At 28.8% G+C, this 19,878-nt stretch overlaps 6 protein-coding genes across 9 annotated transcripts in view; 3 read left to right on the forward strand and 3 right to left on the reverse strand.

The window, feature by feature from the left end:
• Nucleotides 1-2,165, reverse strand: part of LOC124428176 (DNA methyltransferase 1-associated protein 1) — a 2,759-nt gene extending 594 nt beyond the window's left edge. The window contains exons 1-3 of the mRNA XM_046971938.1: nucleotides 698-2,165; nucleotides 252-582; nucleotides 33-174 (exon numbers count right to left, since the gene is read on the reverse strand). Coding sequence (XP_046827894.1) covers nucleotides 33-174; nucleotides 252-582; nucleotides 698-1,254 — 1,030 coding nt within the window. The 5' untranslated portion in view covers nucleotides 1,255-2,165. The remainder of the gene's footprint in view (nucleotides 1-32; nucleotides 175-251; nucleotides 583-697) is intronic.
• LOC124428174 (sodium/potassium/calcium exchanger Nckx30C) overlaps nucleotides 1-7,895 on the forward strand; it is an 80,185-nt gene extending 72,290 nt beyond the window's left edge. Inside the window, exons 7-8 of one of the 2 annotated variants that reach the window (XR_006943101.1) lie at nucleotides 5,327-5,536; nucleotides 7,774-7,895. Coding sequence is in view for 1 of the 2 variants with exons in the window: in XM_046971936.1 (XP_046827892.1) it covers nucleotides 5,327-5,336 (10 nt within the window). In the remaining variant the exon portion in view is untranslated. Of the gene's footprint in view, nucleotides 1-5,326; nucleotides 7,023-7,773 lie in introns of those variants that run through there. The other variant, XM_046971936.1, reaches the window with a different exon arrangement.
• Nucleotides 7,885-10,195, forward strand: LOC124428177. The gene is made up of 2 exons (XM_046971939.1): nucleotides 7,885-8,011; nucleotides 9,266-10,195. The coding sequence occupies exon 2, from the start codon at nucleotides 9,266-9,268 to the stop codon at nucleotides 9,959-9,961; it is 696 nt and encodes a 231-aa protein (XP_046827895.1). The 5' UTR covers nucleotides 7,885-8,011; the 3' UTR covers nucleotides 9,962-10,195.
• LOC124428175 lies at nucleotides 10,183-12,218 on the reverse strand. Its single transcript, XM_046971937.1, has 2 exons — nucleotides 11,004-12,218; nucleotides 10,183-10,622 (listed from the first exon to the last, which is right to left on the reverse strand). The coding sequence occupies exons 1-2, from the start codon at nucleotides 11,994-11,996 to the stop codon at nucleotides 10,317-10,319; spliced, it is 1,299 nt and encodes a 432-aa protein (XP_046827893.1). The 5' UTR covers nucleotides 11,997-12,218; the 3' UTR covers nucleotides 10,183-10,316.
• Nucleotides 12,219-12,544: 326 nt separating this feature from the next.
• LOC124427854 lies at nucleotides 12,545-14,744 on the reverse strand. The gene is made up of 4 exons (XM_046971227.1): nucleotides 14,272-14,744; nucleotides 13,661-13,840; nucleotides 13,380-13,499; nucleotides 12,545-13,227 (listed from the first exon to the last, which is right to left on the reverse strand). The coding sequence occupies exons 1-4, from the start codon at nucleotides 14,275-14,277 to the stop codon at nucleotides 13,009-13,011; spliced, it is 525 nt and encodes a 174-aa protein (XP_046827183.1). The 5' UTR covers nucleotides 14,278-14,744; the 3' UTR covers nucleotides 12,545-13,008.
• A 3,698-nt stretch (nucleotides 14,745-18,442) lies between these two features.
• The window catches only part of LOC124428189 (cytosolic carboxypeptidase 1-like), a 35,566-nt gene continuing 34,130 nt past the window's right edge, over nucleotides 18,443-19,878 (forward strand). For 2 of the 3 annotated variants that reach the window (XM_046971977.1, XM_046971982.1), the window contains exon 1: nucleotides 18,593-18,908. The gene's annotated coding sequence lies outside the window, so the exon portion shown is untranslated. The other variant, XM_046971975.1, reaches the window with a different exon arrangement.

Here is a 19,878-nt window from a genome sequence, read left to right on the forward strand (position 1 = left end):
TAATATAAAAATCATATGTCACGGTTTATTACCTATGCTTAATTCGTTTAACATTTGTTCGATGCCTTTCATTTTTTTTTGACCAAGACTACTTGGCAATTTGATTCTTTGCGATCTCAATGAAACTCCACTGTTTTTGAAGTCAGGGAACTTAATACCGGCAGATTCTACAGCCTGAAAATAATTATTTTGTAGTTTAGCTTATCTTTAAAAAAAAAACAAGATTTAATATTAAATAGATGTATTCATACATGAGAAGCATCGGTTTTATTTGGTCTGTTTCTAGAAGAATTACTACTCTTTTTGGAAGGTTTTCTTTCGCTTTTTCTAGGATCTGCTTGATGATCTGCTGCTGTTATAAGTTTTTGCAAATCTTGAGTTTTTCTATCCCTTTCCTTCTTTCTTTGTTCTATCTTACGCAATTCAGCTAATAAAGTCTGTTCTTCTTCCACTTGTTCCGGAGTCCGTTCGAACAATTTCTTTAGTTGTTCTTTTCTACGTTTCTCATGTTCTGCATCAAAAGAGTAAACTCTATCTGTATGAGATTTTGCTTTAGTCAAGGCTGCGCAAACTTGGTAATATCTAAAATTAAAAAGTGGGATATCACAATATATATATATATATATATATATATATATATATATATATATATATATATATAAAATTAAATAAGAACAGAATAAAAATTAGAAAAAACCTTTCTTTCAATTCTTCAACAGTTCTGGCAGGAAATTTGGCTCTATCCCATCTATCTTTAATTATAATAAATCTAAGATCAAATCTTCTACATAAATCAAACAAATGATCTGTCTCTGCTCGAGTCCAACCATTAGTAACTAAATGTTGAACATATTCTGCATTTGTGTACGTTGGTATGGGTACCTTTTTATTAAACTTAGCAAAAGGATATTCCTTTCCTGCATCAGCAACTCGTCTCCAATGATGGAAAACAGCACCATCAGTTCTAGCTGGATTAGTAAATGGAGTCCATTTCCATGGTCTTACCTTTTTCATACCTAACTTAGCTCTAACTTGTTTATATCCCTTAGCCGTATCGGTTGGAAATAATGGTGGTACGTCATTGTTATCCTTGCACAATAAAGCGAACACCTCTCTGTGCATACCCTCTGGACGTTTGGGTACCTTATACTCATATTTCTTTTTATTCTTTTTATCACTTCCCAAAATAGATTCTTTCGTAAGTTCCGTAGTAGTTGGAACTTCGATATCCAATATATCACGTACATCTGACATTTTGTCGTTTCAATTTAACTCTTAATTTTCAAAATCAACGAAATTGAGGTTATGTTACAGACGTTATAAACAATCGCATCGTCGAAAAAAATATCATTTTTTAGGACTCAAATTAAAGTCCTCGTCAAAAATACATTTCTATCGATGATAAAACAAACGTTAAATCATATGGGAAATAAATTGATCACTGTTTACACATAAAAAATATGTTCAAAACATGCAGCTCTATCGATGACACGATAGTTTGACATGACGCTGAAATGTTTCGACTACAGCAGCGCCACCTCTTAGATATAACTGTAATTTTTTCTCAATATTTATTACATTTGTATTTTCGAAACTCTTTATGGGTCTAATATAATCCTTTCTACTGATTATTTAATAAAAATATTTGCATATACATATACATATATATATATATATATATTTATAAAAGTTATTTTTTTATCTTATTTATTTTCTAAATTTATATAATCATGTATATACGTACATAGTTTTAATGTCAAAAGAACATTTTATTAATTTCGTATACACGACACGAACTTATTTTAGAAACGTTTTCGTAATACTATCGCCAAAAATCACGAACTTGGAACAACTCTCTCTCTCTCTCTCTCTCTCTCTCTCTCTCTCTCTCTCTCTCTCTCTTTAATTTAATAGATTAGTTAATACGTATTAGTTTAGATTTAATTTCAAATAATCGTACCTATTGTAATCGTTAAGGTAGGTCAAGGTAACTTCGACCCACTTTGATCCTCGCTGATTTTCGACATATATACATATATACGCATACATATCTTGTATACATATATACGCATGCGTAATACTCATGCACATACATGTTACAAAGCATTTCTCACATACAATTATTACATAATCTGTTACAGTTCACGGATACGTTAAATTGAAATATAAATGCTTATTAAATATGTAATAACTAAAAAAAAAAAAAAAAAAAAAAAAAAAGAAAGAAAAGAAAAGAAAAAAGAAAAATAGGAGAAAAAAACATTAAAAATTATTTCCACTATATTATCATTAAATCGAATTGAATTAATTTATTATTATTCTCGAACGGTGATACAGTATGTGACTTGATCGATCGATTAAAAATAGTTTCCAACAAAGAACATATATAATTGATTAAAAAGATCTATCGGTGCACTTCCAAGATATTATCGATTAATAATTAAACGAAGAAAAAAATTCACGCGAGACAAATAATTCTGTCACGAGTATATAAAGTAAGACCAATAAAGAAGTTCATATGATTTGTTTCTTTCGCGTCATCTTTGTGATTGGTAGTTTAGATTAAAAATGTAAATACTTACACATCATATACGTTCACTTTTATAGGTATGTATGCCCTTTTAATTCCTTTTTTGTTTTTTTCTTTTTTACCGTCATCTCTCTCTCTCTCTCTCTCTCTCTTTCTAATTTTCTTCTTATGGATGTAACACTACTACATATTACATTAGTCACGTCACCTTACTACCGTATACAGTAAATGACTAGTGAGCTCGTTGTGTTCGAAATCAAAGGAGTGGGGAGTATAGATCGTTGTGTACACGGCGAAGAGAGGTAAAGGAGTTTGAAAGAAAGGGAAAGTTCAGAGTGAGAGAACACCGGTTGGTTAGATCTTGGTGTTCAGTACGCGAAAAGCGAGTGGCGAGTGGTTCACTCGGTATACAAGCACGTTTCGGAGATAATCTCTCTCTCTCTATCTTTCTCTTTCTCTCATATACGGGATTTCTTTTTCTTCTTCTTCTTCTTATTCTTTTCTACCTTATATTTCTTCTTCCTTCTTTTTCTATTTTTTTTTCCTTTTTTTTTCTTTTTTTTTTAATTTCTTTCGAACGAACATATTTTTTGAGAAAAAAAAATATATATATATATATGTATATATATGTGTATATATATATATATATGTATATATATATGAGACGACATGAAGAACTCAGTCGGTATCGTTTGAAAAAGTTTCTTTGTTCTCGCAGATAATTGGAATGGTACAAAGGTGAGTCTTTGATATATAAGAATATATATATATATATGTGTGTGTGCGTGTGTTGCATGTGCATATGTGTGCGTGTGCGTGTGTGATTTGTGTACCTGTGCGTGTGTGCGTATACACATGTATATTTATCGTAATGATTAATTTTTATTAGAATATATTTTATTGGTTTATATTTATGTTTTATTTTCAAAGAAAAAAGAAAAAAAAAAAAAAGAAAAAAAAGAGAAAAAAAAAATAGAAAAAGAATTATTATCGATTTGTTAGAAAATTATTCGATCGAAATTAAAATGATTATTTGTTATTAAAGATAGATATTGTTTGTTCAAACACAATATCATTTTAAGAGGATTATTTTTAATAAGATCCCATTATATACCGATTTTATAATTTATATATGTATTCCGATAATCGATAAATTCATGTACACTTCTGTTCATATATTTTTTTATTCCTTTTAAGAAAGTTATAGAGAATATTTATACTTATGCATATATATATATATATATATATATATATATATATATGTCTGTTTTGTTTCTTTTTTGTTTCTTTCTGACAAAACTAGTTTCATAACGAGATTGTGAAAACGATTATTATTCGAGCGTGAAATATTTCTAAAAGATTATTTCGATGGGATCGCTTGAAATATTTAAAAATTTTTACGTGTCAATTATGCGCTTTTATATTGAATTCCTTCATTCGTTTTACAAATATTTTTATATTATTTTTTATTTCTTTCATTGTTTGTTTATTCGCCAAATTATTTACATCGTCGTACATTATTTTATCAAGAGGAGAAAAAAAATATTCCTTTTTTTTTTCTTAATTTAGAATTTTTCGCTTACTTATGTCCTTCGAAATCAGATATGCATCTTCATATGTATGACATACGTATACATGCTCTTGATATTTTATTATCTTTTTACGTTCACTCTAAACATATATATATATATATATATACACGTAATATAACATAATATATATATATATATATATATATATATATATATATATATACACACGTTTATTGTTTTCTTTATTATCAAACTTTATTAGTATGTCATTTGCACATTAGTTAAAAGAATTACGTTAGTTTACTGGTATCCTCTTTAAGATCTGCGCTCGGTTAAATAATACTATTATAGAACGCTTATGCAATCGAGAAAATTTCACTTTCCACGATGCAATCGTGTCCGGTTGAACGTTCGTGATGAGCGGTCATATGTATACTTGTATTCGTAGTTACACATAATATTTCTCTATGTATGTACGTAATGTGTCATGTATATACATTTATATATACGGAATAGCATGATATCAAAGTAATTTTTCAGTAGAATACATATACTTTATTTTTAACCTCTCACTTCACTTATATATATATGTGTATATGTATGTATGTTGTATATATATACATGTCTTCGTTTGTCTTTCTTTCTTTCTTCTTTTCTTTCTCTTTCTTGTTCAACAAGACAGCCAGGACCTCACCTAACCGGTCTCAAGACCGGTGAACAAGCAAACGTTTATAATCTTTTACAAGGACGTTATGTTATTCTTGTAAGTCAATCCAGTAACTTCTTGTCTTACGTGTTTTTCATTTATTTCTTTTTTTTTCTTTTTTCATTTGAAAATTCGTCTTTTCAAATTTCCTATAATATATATTTCTTAAACTTTCGATCAATGCTAAATTGATCGCAATTCTAACGTAGTACGCAATTCTATCGTCTATCGTGTTTTTACTCGTTATTCGTATTTATATTGAGAAATAATAGGATTCTAATTTCTTTCTTTCCTTTTTTCTTTTGTTTTCTTCTTTTTTAGTAATTATTAACAATCTATTTAAAAAATGCATTACGATTACAATTAAAAGAATAAAAATTTAATAAATAATTTATATACATTATATACGCACACACACGTACACATATAGAGAGTTAGAGTAGAGTGAGAAAAAGAGAGAGAGAGAGAGAGAGGGAGAGAGAGAAAGAGAGAGATAAAATGATTTAGATGAAATGATTTTTGATTTTCTTCTTTTTTTAATTCTTTCTTTCTTTCCAGGAAATTTTGAGAATGAGTTGATCCATCATTGCTCTTCAATGACCTTAGTCCTCTTCGTTGTCGTGCGCGCCCTCTATCGAGTTTCATTGGTTAGAGGCAACACACGATAATAATAAAAAGAAGAAGGAGAAGGAAGAGAAGAGGGAGAAGAAGGAAAAAAAGAAGAAAAAGAAGAAGAAGAAGAAGAAGAAGAAGAAGAAGAAGAAGAAGGTAGTGGGATCATGTTAGAACCAATTTTCGGAATATCACCGATCTGGTGGTTGATGTTATACGCTGGTTTGCTGTTATTATTATCACCATTGGTGCTGTTGCTGATAGTTTTTCTACCAAATTTTCCTCTATTGCTTCTACGTAGAATGTGTTATATACCGATAGAATCGATATAATGATTTCGCCGATAAAAGAAATTCGAAGGAAATGAGAGGAATATTTTCAAACGCGAAATATGAAATTTTTTTTTTTCTTTTCTTTTTTTTTTTAAGTATTATATATTAAAACATTCACGAGCAATATCTATCAATGATTTGATAGACTTGACAAATTGTTAACTTTTTCCATTGGCTTATTTTACATGGAAGATTTATGTTGATCTTTTCGTTAAGAGAGAAAAAATGGACAGAGATAAAATAATATATATCTCTGTCGTCTTTTATTCAAATCGATTCGAACGTTATGTCGATTTTATATACGAGAATATTTCGATCTATTTATTGCGATGTAAGATTTAGTATTGTGTAATGTATTTCTTTTCTTTTTCTTTTTCTGTGTTTTTTTTTTTTTTTGTTATTTGGAACTACCAACTTCGAATATTGTTTCAACGCATGTAATTTTCTTGATATTTTTCGATAAAATGAAAAATGAAAGAAAATCAAACGGCAAATGTCGAAAGATCAAAATTATCGGTACAATTGATACGTAAGCTTTTAACGTACGTAGTAATAATGTCTGTTTAGAGATAGACTTAATGAAAAAGAAATCGTACGATTACTATGCAATTATATATGTATATATATATTTTTTTTTGTTATATTGATTTGATATTCATGAAACGTTAATATCTCATTATTCGATATGAAATCTAAGACGTTTCTAATTGTTTTTCTTTTTAATATGCAATCACTATATTGCAATATTTTTTTATATTGAAAATGCGAATTTTTATGAAAAAAAAAAAAAGAGAAAAAAAATTACTTTCAAACATTTTTTATCTACTTGTTGGTTGAGAAAACTATATATATATATATAGACAGTATATAGAAGAAATCAAATTCAAGGATAATTTAGTCGAAATTCCATCGATTTGATTAATAGGCACGTGCCAAGTTATAATTTTAAAAGAAATTTCCTTGTGTAACTGGTATATCTATTAATATATTCTGTTATGTTATGAGAATTTAATTAACTACTCGTGCAAGGACTTTATAAACGTAACAGTCAAGTATAAGACATTATATAGAAGTTAATACGAGGACGTATTAAAAAAAAAAAAAGCTTTCGCATATTTAGATAGAAAAACTAACGATCTGGCGAAAGGAAATGAAGGTAGCGGACGATGAATTATTTATGAAAGCAAATCGAAAATTTTCCATGTATTCAACATTGATATTATATTAATATATGCGTAAATTATGGAATTTAAAATCAAAGACATTATGTCGTCCGGTGGCTCTTCAATATTATCAAATTTTTCTTTCAATGTTATATTTTATTCATTATTATAATGACAATTAGGAAATTTTTTTATTAATTTTTTTACAAAAAATTATTTTATCAAATTTCATTGATGGTCAAATAATATTATTATGTAATAATGCAATATGTGTTTGTATATATGTATATATATGAATATTTATATAACGTATATATTTTATATGAATATATATATATATATATATATATATATATATATATATATAATAATATATATATATAAATTATGAAAAGGGAAATTTGATAAAAATGAAAAGTGACATTGGCCATTATTGTATTTCAACTGCACTTCAAATTTTACGTAGGTATAAATATGTAAACAAGAGATCGGTATTCGATTAAATCGATTATATATTTTTGTATATCTCGTCCTAATAAGGTGACATCAAAATGAGAGTTTCGTTCAAGGTAGTAGCCCACTTTCGTTTTCAAATATTACGATATGTTGTTCAATCGAATGATATATTTATACACACACACGTGCGCCCACATACATATACACACATATATATGTATATATATATATATATATATATATATATATATATATTTATACTATGTCGATATATGATTGTTATCTAAATCTACGACGATCTTCAATATTATTATTGATTCAATAATTCAACGATTTATATAAAAAATGTAAAAGAAAGTATCCTTGTACGTTAGATTCGGACGGAACGTCAACCTGGTTGACGTCCTTCTACGTTTTATCAGCACTCCTTATATTATTATAGTCAGACTCGAAGTTGGGACCTTATAGTACATGACTATCGGTGAGTACTTTCGCCGAGTTGGTTACGTAGTGGGGGAGTTGGGACTTGAACCCTGAGACCCCATGAGCCATATATACTACGGGAACATGCAGCTCTCTTGCTACTTGCTGTCAGCTTCTCGACGATCCCCGTTCTTAACAGACAACATTTTTCGACACGTAGCTTCGAGAAGGGCAATTGTGGCGTTGATACGATAAAGGTGAGCATGTTGTCTTTTTATTAAAGAATTTTAACAATTTAAAAATATTGCGACAAGTTCTTTTTCCTCTTTTTCTTTTTTCTTTTCTTTTCTTTTTCTTTTATTTTTCTTTTTATTTATCATCACAATTTTTTTTTTCATTTATCAACAAGATCGAATGATCTAAGATCATCATATACAAATGAAATATAAACGAACGAAAATTAATTATTTTGTTATATATCATTAAGATTTTTTAAGATAGATTTGACGATAAATTTGTTTTCTTCTTGTTATCTTTTTTGGGCTGATTTTTTTCTTTTCGTTTTTTTTTTCTTTTCTTTTCTTTTTTTTTTTTTTCTTTTTTTTATTTAAATTTGAAATCAGATGAACATATAGCGATCGCATGAACGCCTACAGTGGATTTTATTTCGATGAAATATTCTATGCACGTTCGCCTCGTATCTTTTATACATTCTCACATGCATACACGCAAGATCCTTGTCTGTCTCTCTCTTTCTCTCTTTCTTTTTCTCTTTCTCCTTCTCTCTCTCTCTCTCTCTCTCTCTCTCTCTCTTTTTTCTTTCTCTCCTTATCTTATTCATTCAGTTCTTTTGTTCTTTTTCTTTTTCTTTTTCTTTTCTTCTTTTATCGACATACTACTTACCTTCCCAGAAACAATATCTAAGGCGAGTACGTCGACACGTGGCAGGAACGTGGATAAAGAATGTAGGACGTATATATTTATGTGTCGACTGATTTCATTTTATTTTTTCTTTTCTTTTTTCTTTCTTTTTTTTTTTTTTTGATTTATTCTTCTACTTTTGAAGTCAGTCAATCAAAAAATAATTTTATTAATAATAGAAAAAAAAAAAAAAAAAAAAAAATAAATAAAAACATACGTTTATCGTGGTATGATAAAAATGTAGATATTAAATTAAATGAAGGTCTTTAAAGTAACCCGTTGAATTGCAACATACATGTCCATTGAATTTCATCGTTGATTCGTTCTTTAAATAATTATTATCTTTGATTTAGAATCTATCGATATTCATATGAAAAAGTTGGAAATATCTTTGTTCGATAATTTTTATAATACAATTATACGTAATGTCAATAAACGTATCTAAACGTTTTTTGAAGAATTTAGAATTTAGATTTATTCATGTTAAGATCAATTATGTTAATATATAGTATTATACAAAAGAAAAAGAAAAAGAAAAGAAAGATAATACAAGAAATTTAATCCCATTAAGTAGCCTAATCTTTCTTCAGATGAGGATCCTGATCGTATCGCTATTGATATGCATCGTGGCATCAGAACCAGGTTTATTGAGGGTGCCAAAAGTATACAACGCCGTTATCACAAGTAATCAAAATCTTTCACCGTCGAGAGCTTATCCAGTGATACAACCAGTGATTCATCGAACTGCGATTGGTTACGTGCCACCATTTTATTATACTCACGTAGCACCTCATCTTGCTGGACCAGAAGTGGTACATCTACCGCGTACAGAATCACCGAATATTGAAAATATTGATAAATCGGAAGACGATGATGCTTCTAAGGAATCAATTACGAAAAAGGAGGATGGTTTGGATGGTTCTAATGTGAAGAAAATTTTTGAAGACTCGTCGAAGAAAAATGAGAATGGAAAAAACGGAGAGGACGACGTGCCACTTAGCTTTTATCCAAATTATCAATCCCTCTATTACGATCCTTATTTTTATACTTATAATACGTTTAATCCTCATCTGATACCTGGAACATATTATGTCGATTATCAACCATTCGCACCAATTCCACCTGTTATTCCAAAACCATCATCGACTGGACGTCTTCAATCGAGTCATAGTCGTGATGAAAATAACGATGGTATTAGAAGGAAGGAAGAGGGAAATAAGAGAGAGAAGATACCAGATGTACCACCACCGCCAGTGCCAACGTCATCTCCGAATAACTCGCGTTGAGTTATTTTAATCGATGGATGAATGTGTTCTCAAAATCTCAGTTTATTGATTTGTAAAATGAAAGAAAAAGAAAAAAAAGAAAATGAAAAAGATAGTAAAAAAAAAGGAAAAAAACTTAAGACAATTTTGAGAACCACCGCGTGATTTGAGGATACAACATTCTCGAGGATCCTTCTTGAGAAACTTTCGAGGCTGATAGAGACTGCACAAAATACACATTGTTCGTAGTTGAAATTTTCTTTTTCTTCTTGAAAAATTTTCTTAACAATTTTATAATATAACAATTTTAGAAATTTTCTTTCTCATTTTTTTTTTCGTATTTTCATTTTTTCTTAACGAATTCAATTGGGTTTAATTAGCCGCAAGTACCATTTTCCTTCACCATTGCCCAAACTTTGATCGTATACGAGAAACCTTTGTTTTCGGGTCCTTTGAATTTGAGTTTGACGTGTCTATAATTTGGTCCGCCTGATTCGTTAGAAACATTTTCTTCGGTATTATTGATTGGGTTTACTTTAACGCAAGTTATACAAAGTGGTCCATCAATGATAACTTCAAAGACAGCTTCAAGATTGGACGGTCCTTTTAGGTTTAGCAACAAATTGTGTTGATAAACCAATGTACCGTTGCATGTGCCCCATATTAGATTTCCATCAGTAGCCTAAACAATGTAAAATCGTTGAAAGATGTTGATATATATATATATAGTCTTTTTTAACCCTAGTTGTACACACCTCAACAAAAAAATGTCAAATTGTGCACTTGGGGCGTTCTACATCCCAGATACTTTGAACAGCCTGTCATTTATATAGAACGAATAATTTTGACTCCAAAAAAATATTGTATATTCTTGGAAGCTTCAGAAATAATAATCAGTAGGTTTGAAAGCGTATTTTCAATTCTGTCATTAGAAAAAAAAAGAAAAAAAAAACACTCATTAATCATGTAAAGCGCAAATTGTTTCAATTGAGTTCAAAGTTGGTCTGAGATCTCCTATAATCCACAGGCATAACTAGGGTTAAATCAAAATTAGTCGACTTACTCTGCTTGGTCTGAGTGGAGGAGATTCGGTAGTTCTTTTAACAATCGACTCCTTTTTTTTATTCGTACAAGATAATGTCAATTTGTTTCGTGTTTGTTTCGAGTATGCACTGTGTAAAGTTATGTTCGTACAATTATGAATAATAGGTAAAGTATAATTCGTGATATCTCTTAAAATGTTCTCATTGATCTCAGATTTTTTATAATCAAAATTTTCTTTTTTTTGATTAATTCTTATATTTTTTAATTCTGATCCAAACGACGAAGTATTCGATGAAGCTTTAAATATATCCAAATTCGGATCGTTCATGTTTTTAAACTTTTTAATCCTTTCGTCTAACGTTCCATTGTTTCTATGAATGATTCTTGAACTATTATTATTGTATCGTTTACCATATTTCGTGGCTATTTCACGCTGACGTGCATGAAATTTATCCATAACTGCCTTTCTCTGAACATAATAATCCGTTGTATTAATAGCTCGTACGTTTCTGTTCAGTGTTAATTCATTTGATATATTTTCTACGTTTATATAACGATTGATCTCATCCATTGATATTTCTTCCTTCGAATTTGTTATATTTTTACGAGCTTTATCATTAGTAAAAACGAAGAAATACTTCTTCCAATCGTCCATTAAATTAATATCATTATTTTCGTTTTTATCCGATCTCAGATGATTTATTTCATCGTATTTTATCAACAATTCATCCTCCTCCTTTTTAATTGAATAATCGTTCGTTGGATAAACCTCTGAAGATTCTAATTGATGATTCTTTCTGTGAACGAATTCCTTCATTTTTTTCCATCCTCTTCGAGAACCCAAATTTTCTTCCTTTTTCTTTTCAAGATTGTTGAATAATGTCACTCGTTTTTGGATAGACGTATCATCGTTATCAATTTTCAGAGTCGATACTACATGATAAGCTATCACTGAAAATAAAACTATCAAAGAAATAGTAATTATATCGATTTTATTTCGCGTAATAATCATGTTAAACTACCGAATAGATCCGAGCTTATTCGCGATGTAAAGTTCAATGATGATATCTAATTTCTCGCGAACGACTTTGTCCGTTCATTATCTATGTTGCTTGGGGTCAGAAACCTCTATTGAGTCTCTTCTCGCGTCTCTCTCTCTCTCTCTCTCTCTCTCTGTCTCTGTCTCTCTCTCTCTCTCTCTCTCTCTCTCTCTCTCTCTCTCTCTATGATTTATTCTAAGAATAATAATGAGTCCATTAAAACTAACGATTATCGTATTTTATTGAAGAGATAATGGATATATATATATATATATATATATATATATATATAAATTAATCGATACATAGAGAAAGAGAGAGGGAGAGAGAGAGAGAGAGAGAGAGAGAGAGAGAGAGAGAGAGAGAAACTATTTATCGTTTCCGTATTTTTCTTTCGATGTCGTTTTGTTGAAAAATAAAATACATGCGATAAGAGAAATCCATCGATTTAAAATGTCATATTACAAATGTCCAATCAAGAAACTCGATAATTGTTAATATAATAATAAGTTTAATAAGATTTGCAGGTTTTTTTTTTATTTATTCTTTTTTTTTCTTTTTTTTCTTTTTAACACATATCAATCACAAAGTTCATGATGATGAAATTATTTAGAAAAAATAATCTTACAATGTGAACATATTTATATCGACTTATAAAAATAAACGAAAGAAAAAGAAATGAATGAGTTTGGTAAATTACGAAAAGTCCAATGTAAAAATAATAAATTATTTAGAAATAAGAAATGAACATATTTATATCGATTTATTTAACAAAGAAAAAAAGAAAACAAAGAAAAGGAAAAGAAAAGAAAAGAAAAGAAATGAATGCGTTCGAATAGATTTGAGTCCAAATAAAAGATGAATGAATTGTTTATCAAAATTATATTACAATGGATTTATATGAATAACCAATTGTATTAAGTAAATCAAAGAAAGAAGAAAAAAAAAAAAAGAAATAAAAATAAAGGAAAGAAAAGAGAAATATTATTTAATCGCTTCGATAGTGATCGTATCGTCGTCGTCATAGTTTCCATCGTTAGTATCAGGCTTTCTTATTTCTTTTTCTGGCTCAACTTTTGTGTCCAATTTTTCGATACCACTATCGTCATCATTGTCAACATCGAATGGACGATCAGTCGATATCGGTGGTGATCCTGATACCGGGATAAATCCAGGATGAGATGGACTCAATACCGGATATACCTGTGATAATAAATTTCGATACAAACACACACACCCACACACGCACATACACATACACAATATTTGAAAATATAAATAAAACTAATTTGAATTAATTTTTCATGTTAGATAATACAAAATAGAAAATTATTATTATTATTATTATTAATTACCGGATTAATTGGGAATCTAAAGTCGTAGTAGTAATATCCATAGGGTGGCAGATGAGTAAGAGTCGTTGTTTGTTTTTCTGGCAAAATAATTGGACTTCCAGGCGTTAAATCAGTATGTACCTATGAAACATGTATCCTTTTGAAATTTTATTATTTATACTTTTATATAAATTAAACGAAAAAAATGTAATCTATAGATTATATTAAAAAATAAATTATTATTATTATATAATAATAATTATTATTATTATAATAATGAAAATGATACATTTATCACCTACCTGAAACGAATTGTATATATAATATGGTGCTAGACCATTCTGATGAGCGATTTGATAGTATTCAGGACGGATCGTTTGTGGATACTGATAATTGCTCTGATATAACTTAGCAATTGATGCAGATTGAATTTCGATGATTGAGATCGTCAGAATTAAAAAAATAAGCAACGACGTTCCACCCTGTTATTATTATTATAGATTATATATATATTTTTTTCTTTTTTTCTTTTTAGCTAACAATAAGTTACGATAAAAACGTGATGAGAAATTTGTTATCTAACCAAAAGTATTATAAATTATGTTTCTGATACTTAACATGCAGATCACGTTCATCGAATATACTTAGATAAATAGGAAGGAAAAAACAGAAAAAAAAATAAACGTACGACCTTCGATTCGTTCTAAGCCGATGTATTAGTTTTATTTTTCTTTTCTCTTTCTTATCTTTTTATTTAACTTTTCTAACACGTTAGAGAATGTTAAGTGAATAGAACGAATAAATAGAATGAGAGAGAGAGAGAGAGAGAGAGAGAGAGAAAGAGAGAATAAAGATTTCTTTGACGATCAGAATACACTATGGTCTTTGTATTCGCGGATGACTATGATTTTACCTGCATTGCGTACAGAGAATCTCAGTTATTGTCAGAGAAAAACTAGCACAGAACTAACTTGAATTTCAGCCCTACTCGCGATTTATATATCCTGTTCTCGAAGAGCAACACCCCCACCACGTGAATATCATTCGTGAGTCTTCCTTTTTAGTTTCTACAAGCCCATAGCCGTTGCTTTTTCTCATGGGCAATCGAGGAGGATGTTTTTGTAAGGAAGATCGACCATAATAATTAATTTTATTATACTTAACACGGCCGACAGAGGGAAAATTTGCACGAACAAATTTACGCTTTTATGATATATTCTTTCTTGTTTGTATTTTTGTTTGTATTTTTTTTTGTACTTTCGTTTGTATTTTTGCCTTCTTTCATTCTCATTTTTTTAATTTTTAACTCTCTTTTTTTTTTAATTTTTGCAAATTAACACTAAGTCGATTTAAATTAATCCAATCGAATGATAATAATCATGAAAATTAAACTCGACGTTATTATTATAGATATTTTTAAATATAGATAATTAAATTAAAAGGATATTAATCGTTCGGTATAAAATTGGCAAATCGATGATGTTAGAAATTATCGAGTTTCATTTCCTCGGTAATTAGTATCGATTTGTTCGTTTTTACTATCGTCCTTATCTTTATCGATAAATCTCCGACATTTTATTGTAAATACTCTAACAAGAAAAATTTTAATATATCTAGAATGACTCGACGAATGTATCGACCAAAGATGAGTAAAAAGAAAACAAGCTATATACCTATATATACGTATGTATATAGGGTGAGCAATAAGCATTACTCTTTGCATTCGGAAATATTTCATTTCTAATATAATCAAATGATAAGAAGAAATTTATAAGTATATAAATATATATATATATATATATATATATATATATTTCAATGGTTCAATTATTTATAATAAAGATAATTCTCGATAGTTATAATTAAGGACGTAGTAATTAAATGAATAATAATATAATAATAATATTTCTTTTTAATACTTTCCATAATAAAAATCATCTTTGATAGTTATTAAAAATATAATTTTAATAATAATAAGAAGATAAAATTACCGTTATTTTAATTTGCAAGAATATTTTGTTTTTCTTTCTTTTTTAAACGATTTAATTATCTATAATAAAAATAATAATCATCACAATGATTATTAACGATATAAATAAAATAATAATATGAGAATATTTTTTTTAACGATCTCTTTTTATTCATACTAATTTCTCTCTTTTTTATTTAAATTTTCTCCACTGTTAATAATAAAATTAATGATCTTCCATAGTTATTAATAATAAAATTCAAAATATAATAAAATGACGATTCTTATAAGAATATTTTCTTCTGATAATTTTATTTTTTTTTATCATGAAAATGATTTTCAATGGTGGTGATCAACAGGATAACATCTAAAGAATCATATGACTCACCCTATATATCTATGGCGATGCAGATGTGTGTAAACCGGCTGAAAAATCGTCGAATTCGCGTTTAGATCATTTGGATGAGGAGGGTGTGGTCGAGTGTTATCTTTCACGTTCGAATTTGCATTTCTAATATTCCACCCGAAGTTGTAGGCAACGTCACCCTCCTACGAGACCGTAACATGATGCTTGATCGATGTTCCTTAGAGATCGAGAACGATCGAGAACGAGCCACACATGGGTGTGGCTTTATTTAATAAAAAAAAAGAAAAAGAGAAAAAAAAATTAAACAAATAAAATCTTCCCTTTCTTTTTCATTTTTTTTTTTTTTTTTTTTTTTTTTTTTTTTTTTTTAGATAGATCTGAATTTGAATTAAAATCATGAAATGGTTTTTTCCCCCTTCTTTTCTTCTTTTATAGAGCAAATAATTAATTTTTATATATTTTTATCGATAAATCTTTTTATGAATATTCTAAGCTCATGTCGCATATATAGAATTGTTTTATATTTGTTAAATTATTCGACAAAATTAATTAGATATTATAATTGAACGACATAACAATGACATTAATATTAATTTTAATTAATTTCCTCGAGAGAACACATTAATTAATATCAATTAATATTAATGACAATATTATATATGCATATATATATATATATATATATATATATATATGTGTGTGTGTGTGTGTTGTTGTGTGTGTATAAAATACAATTCATAAATGTTAATTAATGTTGATTAACGCGTTCGTGTTATGAATTAATATTAATATTAATATTAATATTAATTGTTATTAATATTTTTCTTTTTTTGTTCGAATAATCGAAATGAAAAAATTGAACTGACTTCACATTGTACGTAGTCATCCATCTTGATCGAGATCATTGTCTTGACCTTATGTAACCTCATCGTTTGCTGAAGGCAGGATGAGTCAAAAAAAAATCGTGAAGTTACCAAGGAAGCATAAAATGAAGATCTAGCGAGTTAGCAAGATCGAAAATTTTGTATTAAATATATTTACATCGTTATATAGTCAGATTCTCGATTACCATCGAAATGCATTCGTCTGTGCGTCAGCAAAAGCCAAAATTGGTGTTACGTGTTAAAAGAAAAAGTAGACGAAGAGGACAGGCGCTTGGACTGGCAGAAATAAAATTTCGTTTGGAACGACGGAAGAAGATTTATCATGATGATGATAATCAGACTAAAGGGTGCTGCGCCAGGTTAAATCTTTCGTCATAATCATTATTAAACGTACATTTTATACGGAGATATGTATATATGTCTGTTATGCGTTTTAATTCTTATTGACAAAAAACAAAATGAAAGAAAAAGATAAAGTTTCGTCGATAAAGTCGTTTGAAATCGTGTGAAATCGAATATATTTATATTAATAATATCGGAAAGAGAATTAATTTAAATAATACACTTCAATTATTATAAATAAAATCGGAAAGATTATTATATTAAGTCAATAAAATTTCATTATTTATTCAAGACATTCGTAATTATAAATTTGAAGTATTTATACGCATGCATTTATATATACATATATATATATTTTTTTTCTTTCTTTTATTTTAATTACTATATCAGAAATTATTAAGTTCGTTTATCAGTTTAAAGATCAGTTAAAGATTTTTTCGTTTTTCTTTTTTTTTTTTTGTTTAAATCTCGTCGAGACCTTTTATAGATATCCAAGGTCGATTTGATCGTAAAAGATAAAACTTGATTTTGCAAATTCTTTAATGAAGAGATACCACCGGAAATGCCTTTGTCCGCGATCACTTCATTGGAATTAAAAAATTTATTTTATTACACATATTTAACGCATTTAAATACTACGCGTGCACACATAGCGTGCACGCTATCCATATCTATCGTTCAATGGAATTAATATCCCACTTAGAATGACGTCAATATCTCTCACGAAGATGTTATTTTCGGGATTTCCTACGTGCACTTTAACATTACGTGATATTCCATGAGAAAAGTGAGAAGTAGAAGTTAAACCATTTTCGCATTATTCTTATCACTTTTCTTATTTTTCAAAGCGATCGCAGAAATTTGATAATTATTTGTTCTCATTTCTTTTGTTTTTTTTTCGTATTATTTTTCATATTAAGTTTTCAAAAAAGAAAAGAGAAAAAATAAAAAAAAAAACAAAATAAGATAATAATAATAATAAATAAATAAATAAAATAAAAGAGAAAGGATGAAGAGATAGACATTCAAATTTGTTATTAAAAATATATGAAATTCTTATATGGATACACACATACACACACACACACAAAATTCATACAAAATTCATAATAATTATAAAATTTGATAATGAAATTATGATCATTGATAAACGAATAAAATTGTTCGATTAATGAATGTCATATCGAAAGACAATTAGAAAATGATTTTAATGAATTAGAAGAATTGGACATTAAAAGAAATAAAGAGAGAGAGAGAGAGAAAGAGGGAGAGGGAGAGAGAGAGAGAGAGAGAGAGAACATGTGGACCAGTTTGAACCAAGGCGCCCTTTCATATGAATCGATAGGAAAGTTCGTGAGGCGTCGACTACCCTCGTGGAACTTCGCACGCCTACTAATCAATCTGCAGTAGCTTTTCGTGTTTATCAACAAGTGCCGCATACACCTGATTCTGCTCTCAACGAGCACGTTCCTTTCATCTTTCTCTTTTTCTCTCTCTCTCTTTCATTCTCTCTTTTTATTTCAATCCATATATTACAATTTTCATCATTTTCTCTCACACTCTCTATATCTCTCCATCCCCTCCCACCACCCCCTCTCTCTCTCTTTCGTTTCATTTCGATATACGTGTAATATCACATCAAATTTTCGTGAGTGTGACGTCACGTAAGTAAACCATTTCGAACTGGATATTTCGTCCTTCTTGAATCAGTTAGATCCTTGTAACAGGGCGTATTTAAACGAACAATCTGTTTCATTTTTTCCTTCCTCCTTTTTCTCCTCTTCTTCTTTGTCGTCGTCGTTATCATCGTCATCATTATCGTCATCGTCATCGCCGTCATCGTCATCGTTGTCGTCATCGTCCTCGTCGTTGTTATCGTCGTAGCCGTTGTTGTTACTTTCGAAGGTTAGTCGGATGTTCGTACGGATGGCCACGAGAGCGTTTACGTTTTCATAGTCGTGTGTATGGGGGAACTATTAATATCGAGTGTAAGTGAATTTTCAGTTTTTATTTTTAATCGAAGAAATTCATTCAAAATATCCCTCTGGTGAGATCTCTTTTCTTTTTCTCTTTTTTATAATCCTTTCATTATCTAATCGTTTATTTATTATCTTATCGTTGTCATTTTGTGCACTTACAGATTGATTGTGATATAATGATGATATGATGATGATATTTAACTAGCATATTGAGATTTAACATCATTCGATGTTAAACCTTTATTATTATATTTTATTAATGTGAAAAAATTTTATTAATATATATATATATATATATATATATATATAATGTATTTATTATTTAATGGCTAAATATCTCGATTATTTAAATAATTCAATGTATTTTGGTTTGCTCAGTTTCTTCTTTATTTTTTTTTTTTTATTTTCTTTTTTTATATTATCTATTCGAGAAAAGGATAATTTATAATAACAATATGTATGTGTGTGTGTGGGTATATTTGAGATTAGATATATTTAACAATAATATTTCAAAAGTATTAATTTACGAAGGATAAGGATTAATTTGTTTGTCGACTCTCATATATATATATATATATATATATGTATGTATGTATGTATATATATGTACATATATATGTATATTTCTTTTGAAATTGACATTAAGGTCGAGTGGTAGTCGAAGGAGACACGTGTTCGAGGTCGATTTCGAGGAAAGTGCATTGCTATCGTGTGCGATCCAGTGTAAACATTAATTTCTTCTGATCGTTCTATAGCGACGAAACGATTATTTTTGGCCTTTCATTTGTGTATATCTTCTGCGCAGAAGTATACCTAACCGAACGATTTTTCGTTCTCTTTTCCGTTCCTTTTATTCTCTCTTCCTCTCTCTCTTTCTCTTTCTCTCTTTCACTTTTTCTCTCTTTGTCGCTCTTTGTCGCTCTTTGTCGCTCTTTTGTCGCTCTTTTGTATCAGTTATCACTTTCGTAAGGAAATTATT

Source organism: Vespa crabro, chromosome 11 (assembly GCF_910589235.1).
Source record: "Vespa crabro chromosome 11, iyVesCrab1.2, whole genome shotgun sequence".
NCBI lineage: Eukaryota > Metazoa > Arthropoda > Insecta > Hymenoptera > Vespidae > Vespa > Vespa crabro.

Coding starts and splice junctions, on each gene's coding strand:
- LOC124427854 (XM_046971227.1), bottom strand. Junction 13,500..13,660: donor ATATATACAATTCGTTTCAG/GTAGGTGATAAA, acceptor CATGTTTCATAG/GTACATACTGATTTAACGCC. Junction 13,228..13,379: donor TTAGATTCCCAATTAATCCG/GTAATTAATAAT, acceptor TTATTATCACAG/GTATATCCGGTATTGAGTCC.
- LOC124428177 (XM_046971939.1), top strand. CDS start 9,266: ATGAGGATCCTGATCGTATCGCTATTGATATGCATCGTGGCATCAGAA.
- LOC124428175 (XM_046971937.1), bottom strand. CDS start 11,996: ATGATTATTACGCGAAATAAAATCGATATAATTACTATTTCTTTGATA. Junction 10,623..11,003: donor CTCCACTCAGACCAAGCAGA/GTAAGTCGACTA, acceptor TACATTGTTTAG/GCTACTGATGGAAATCTAAT.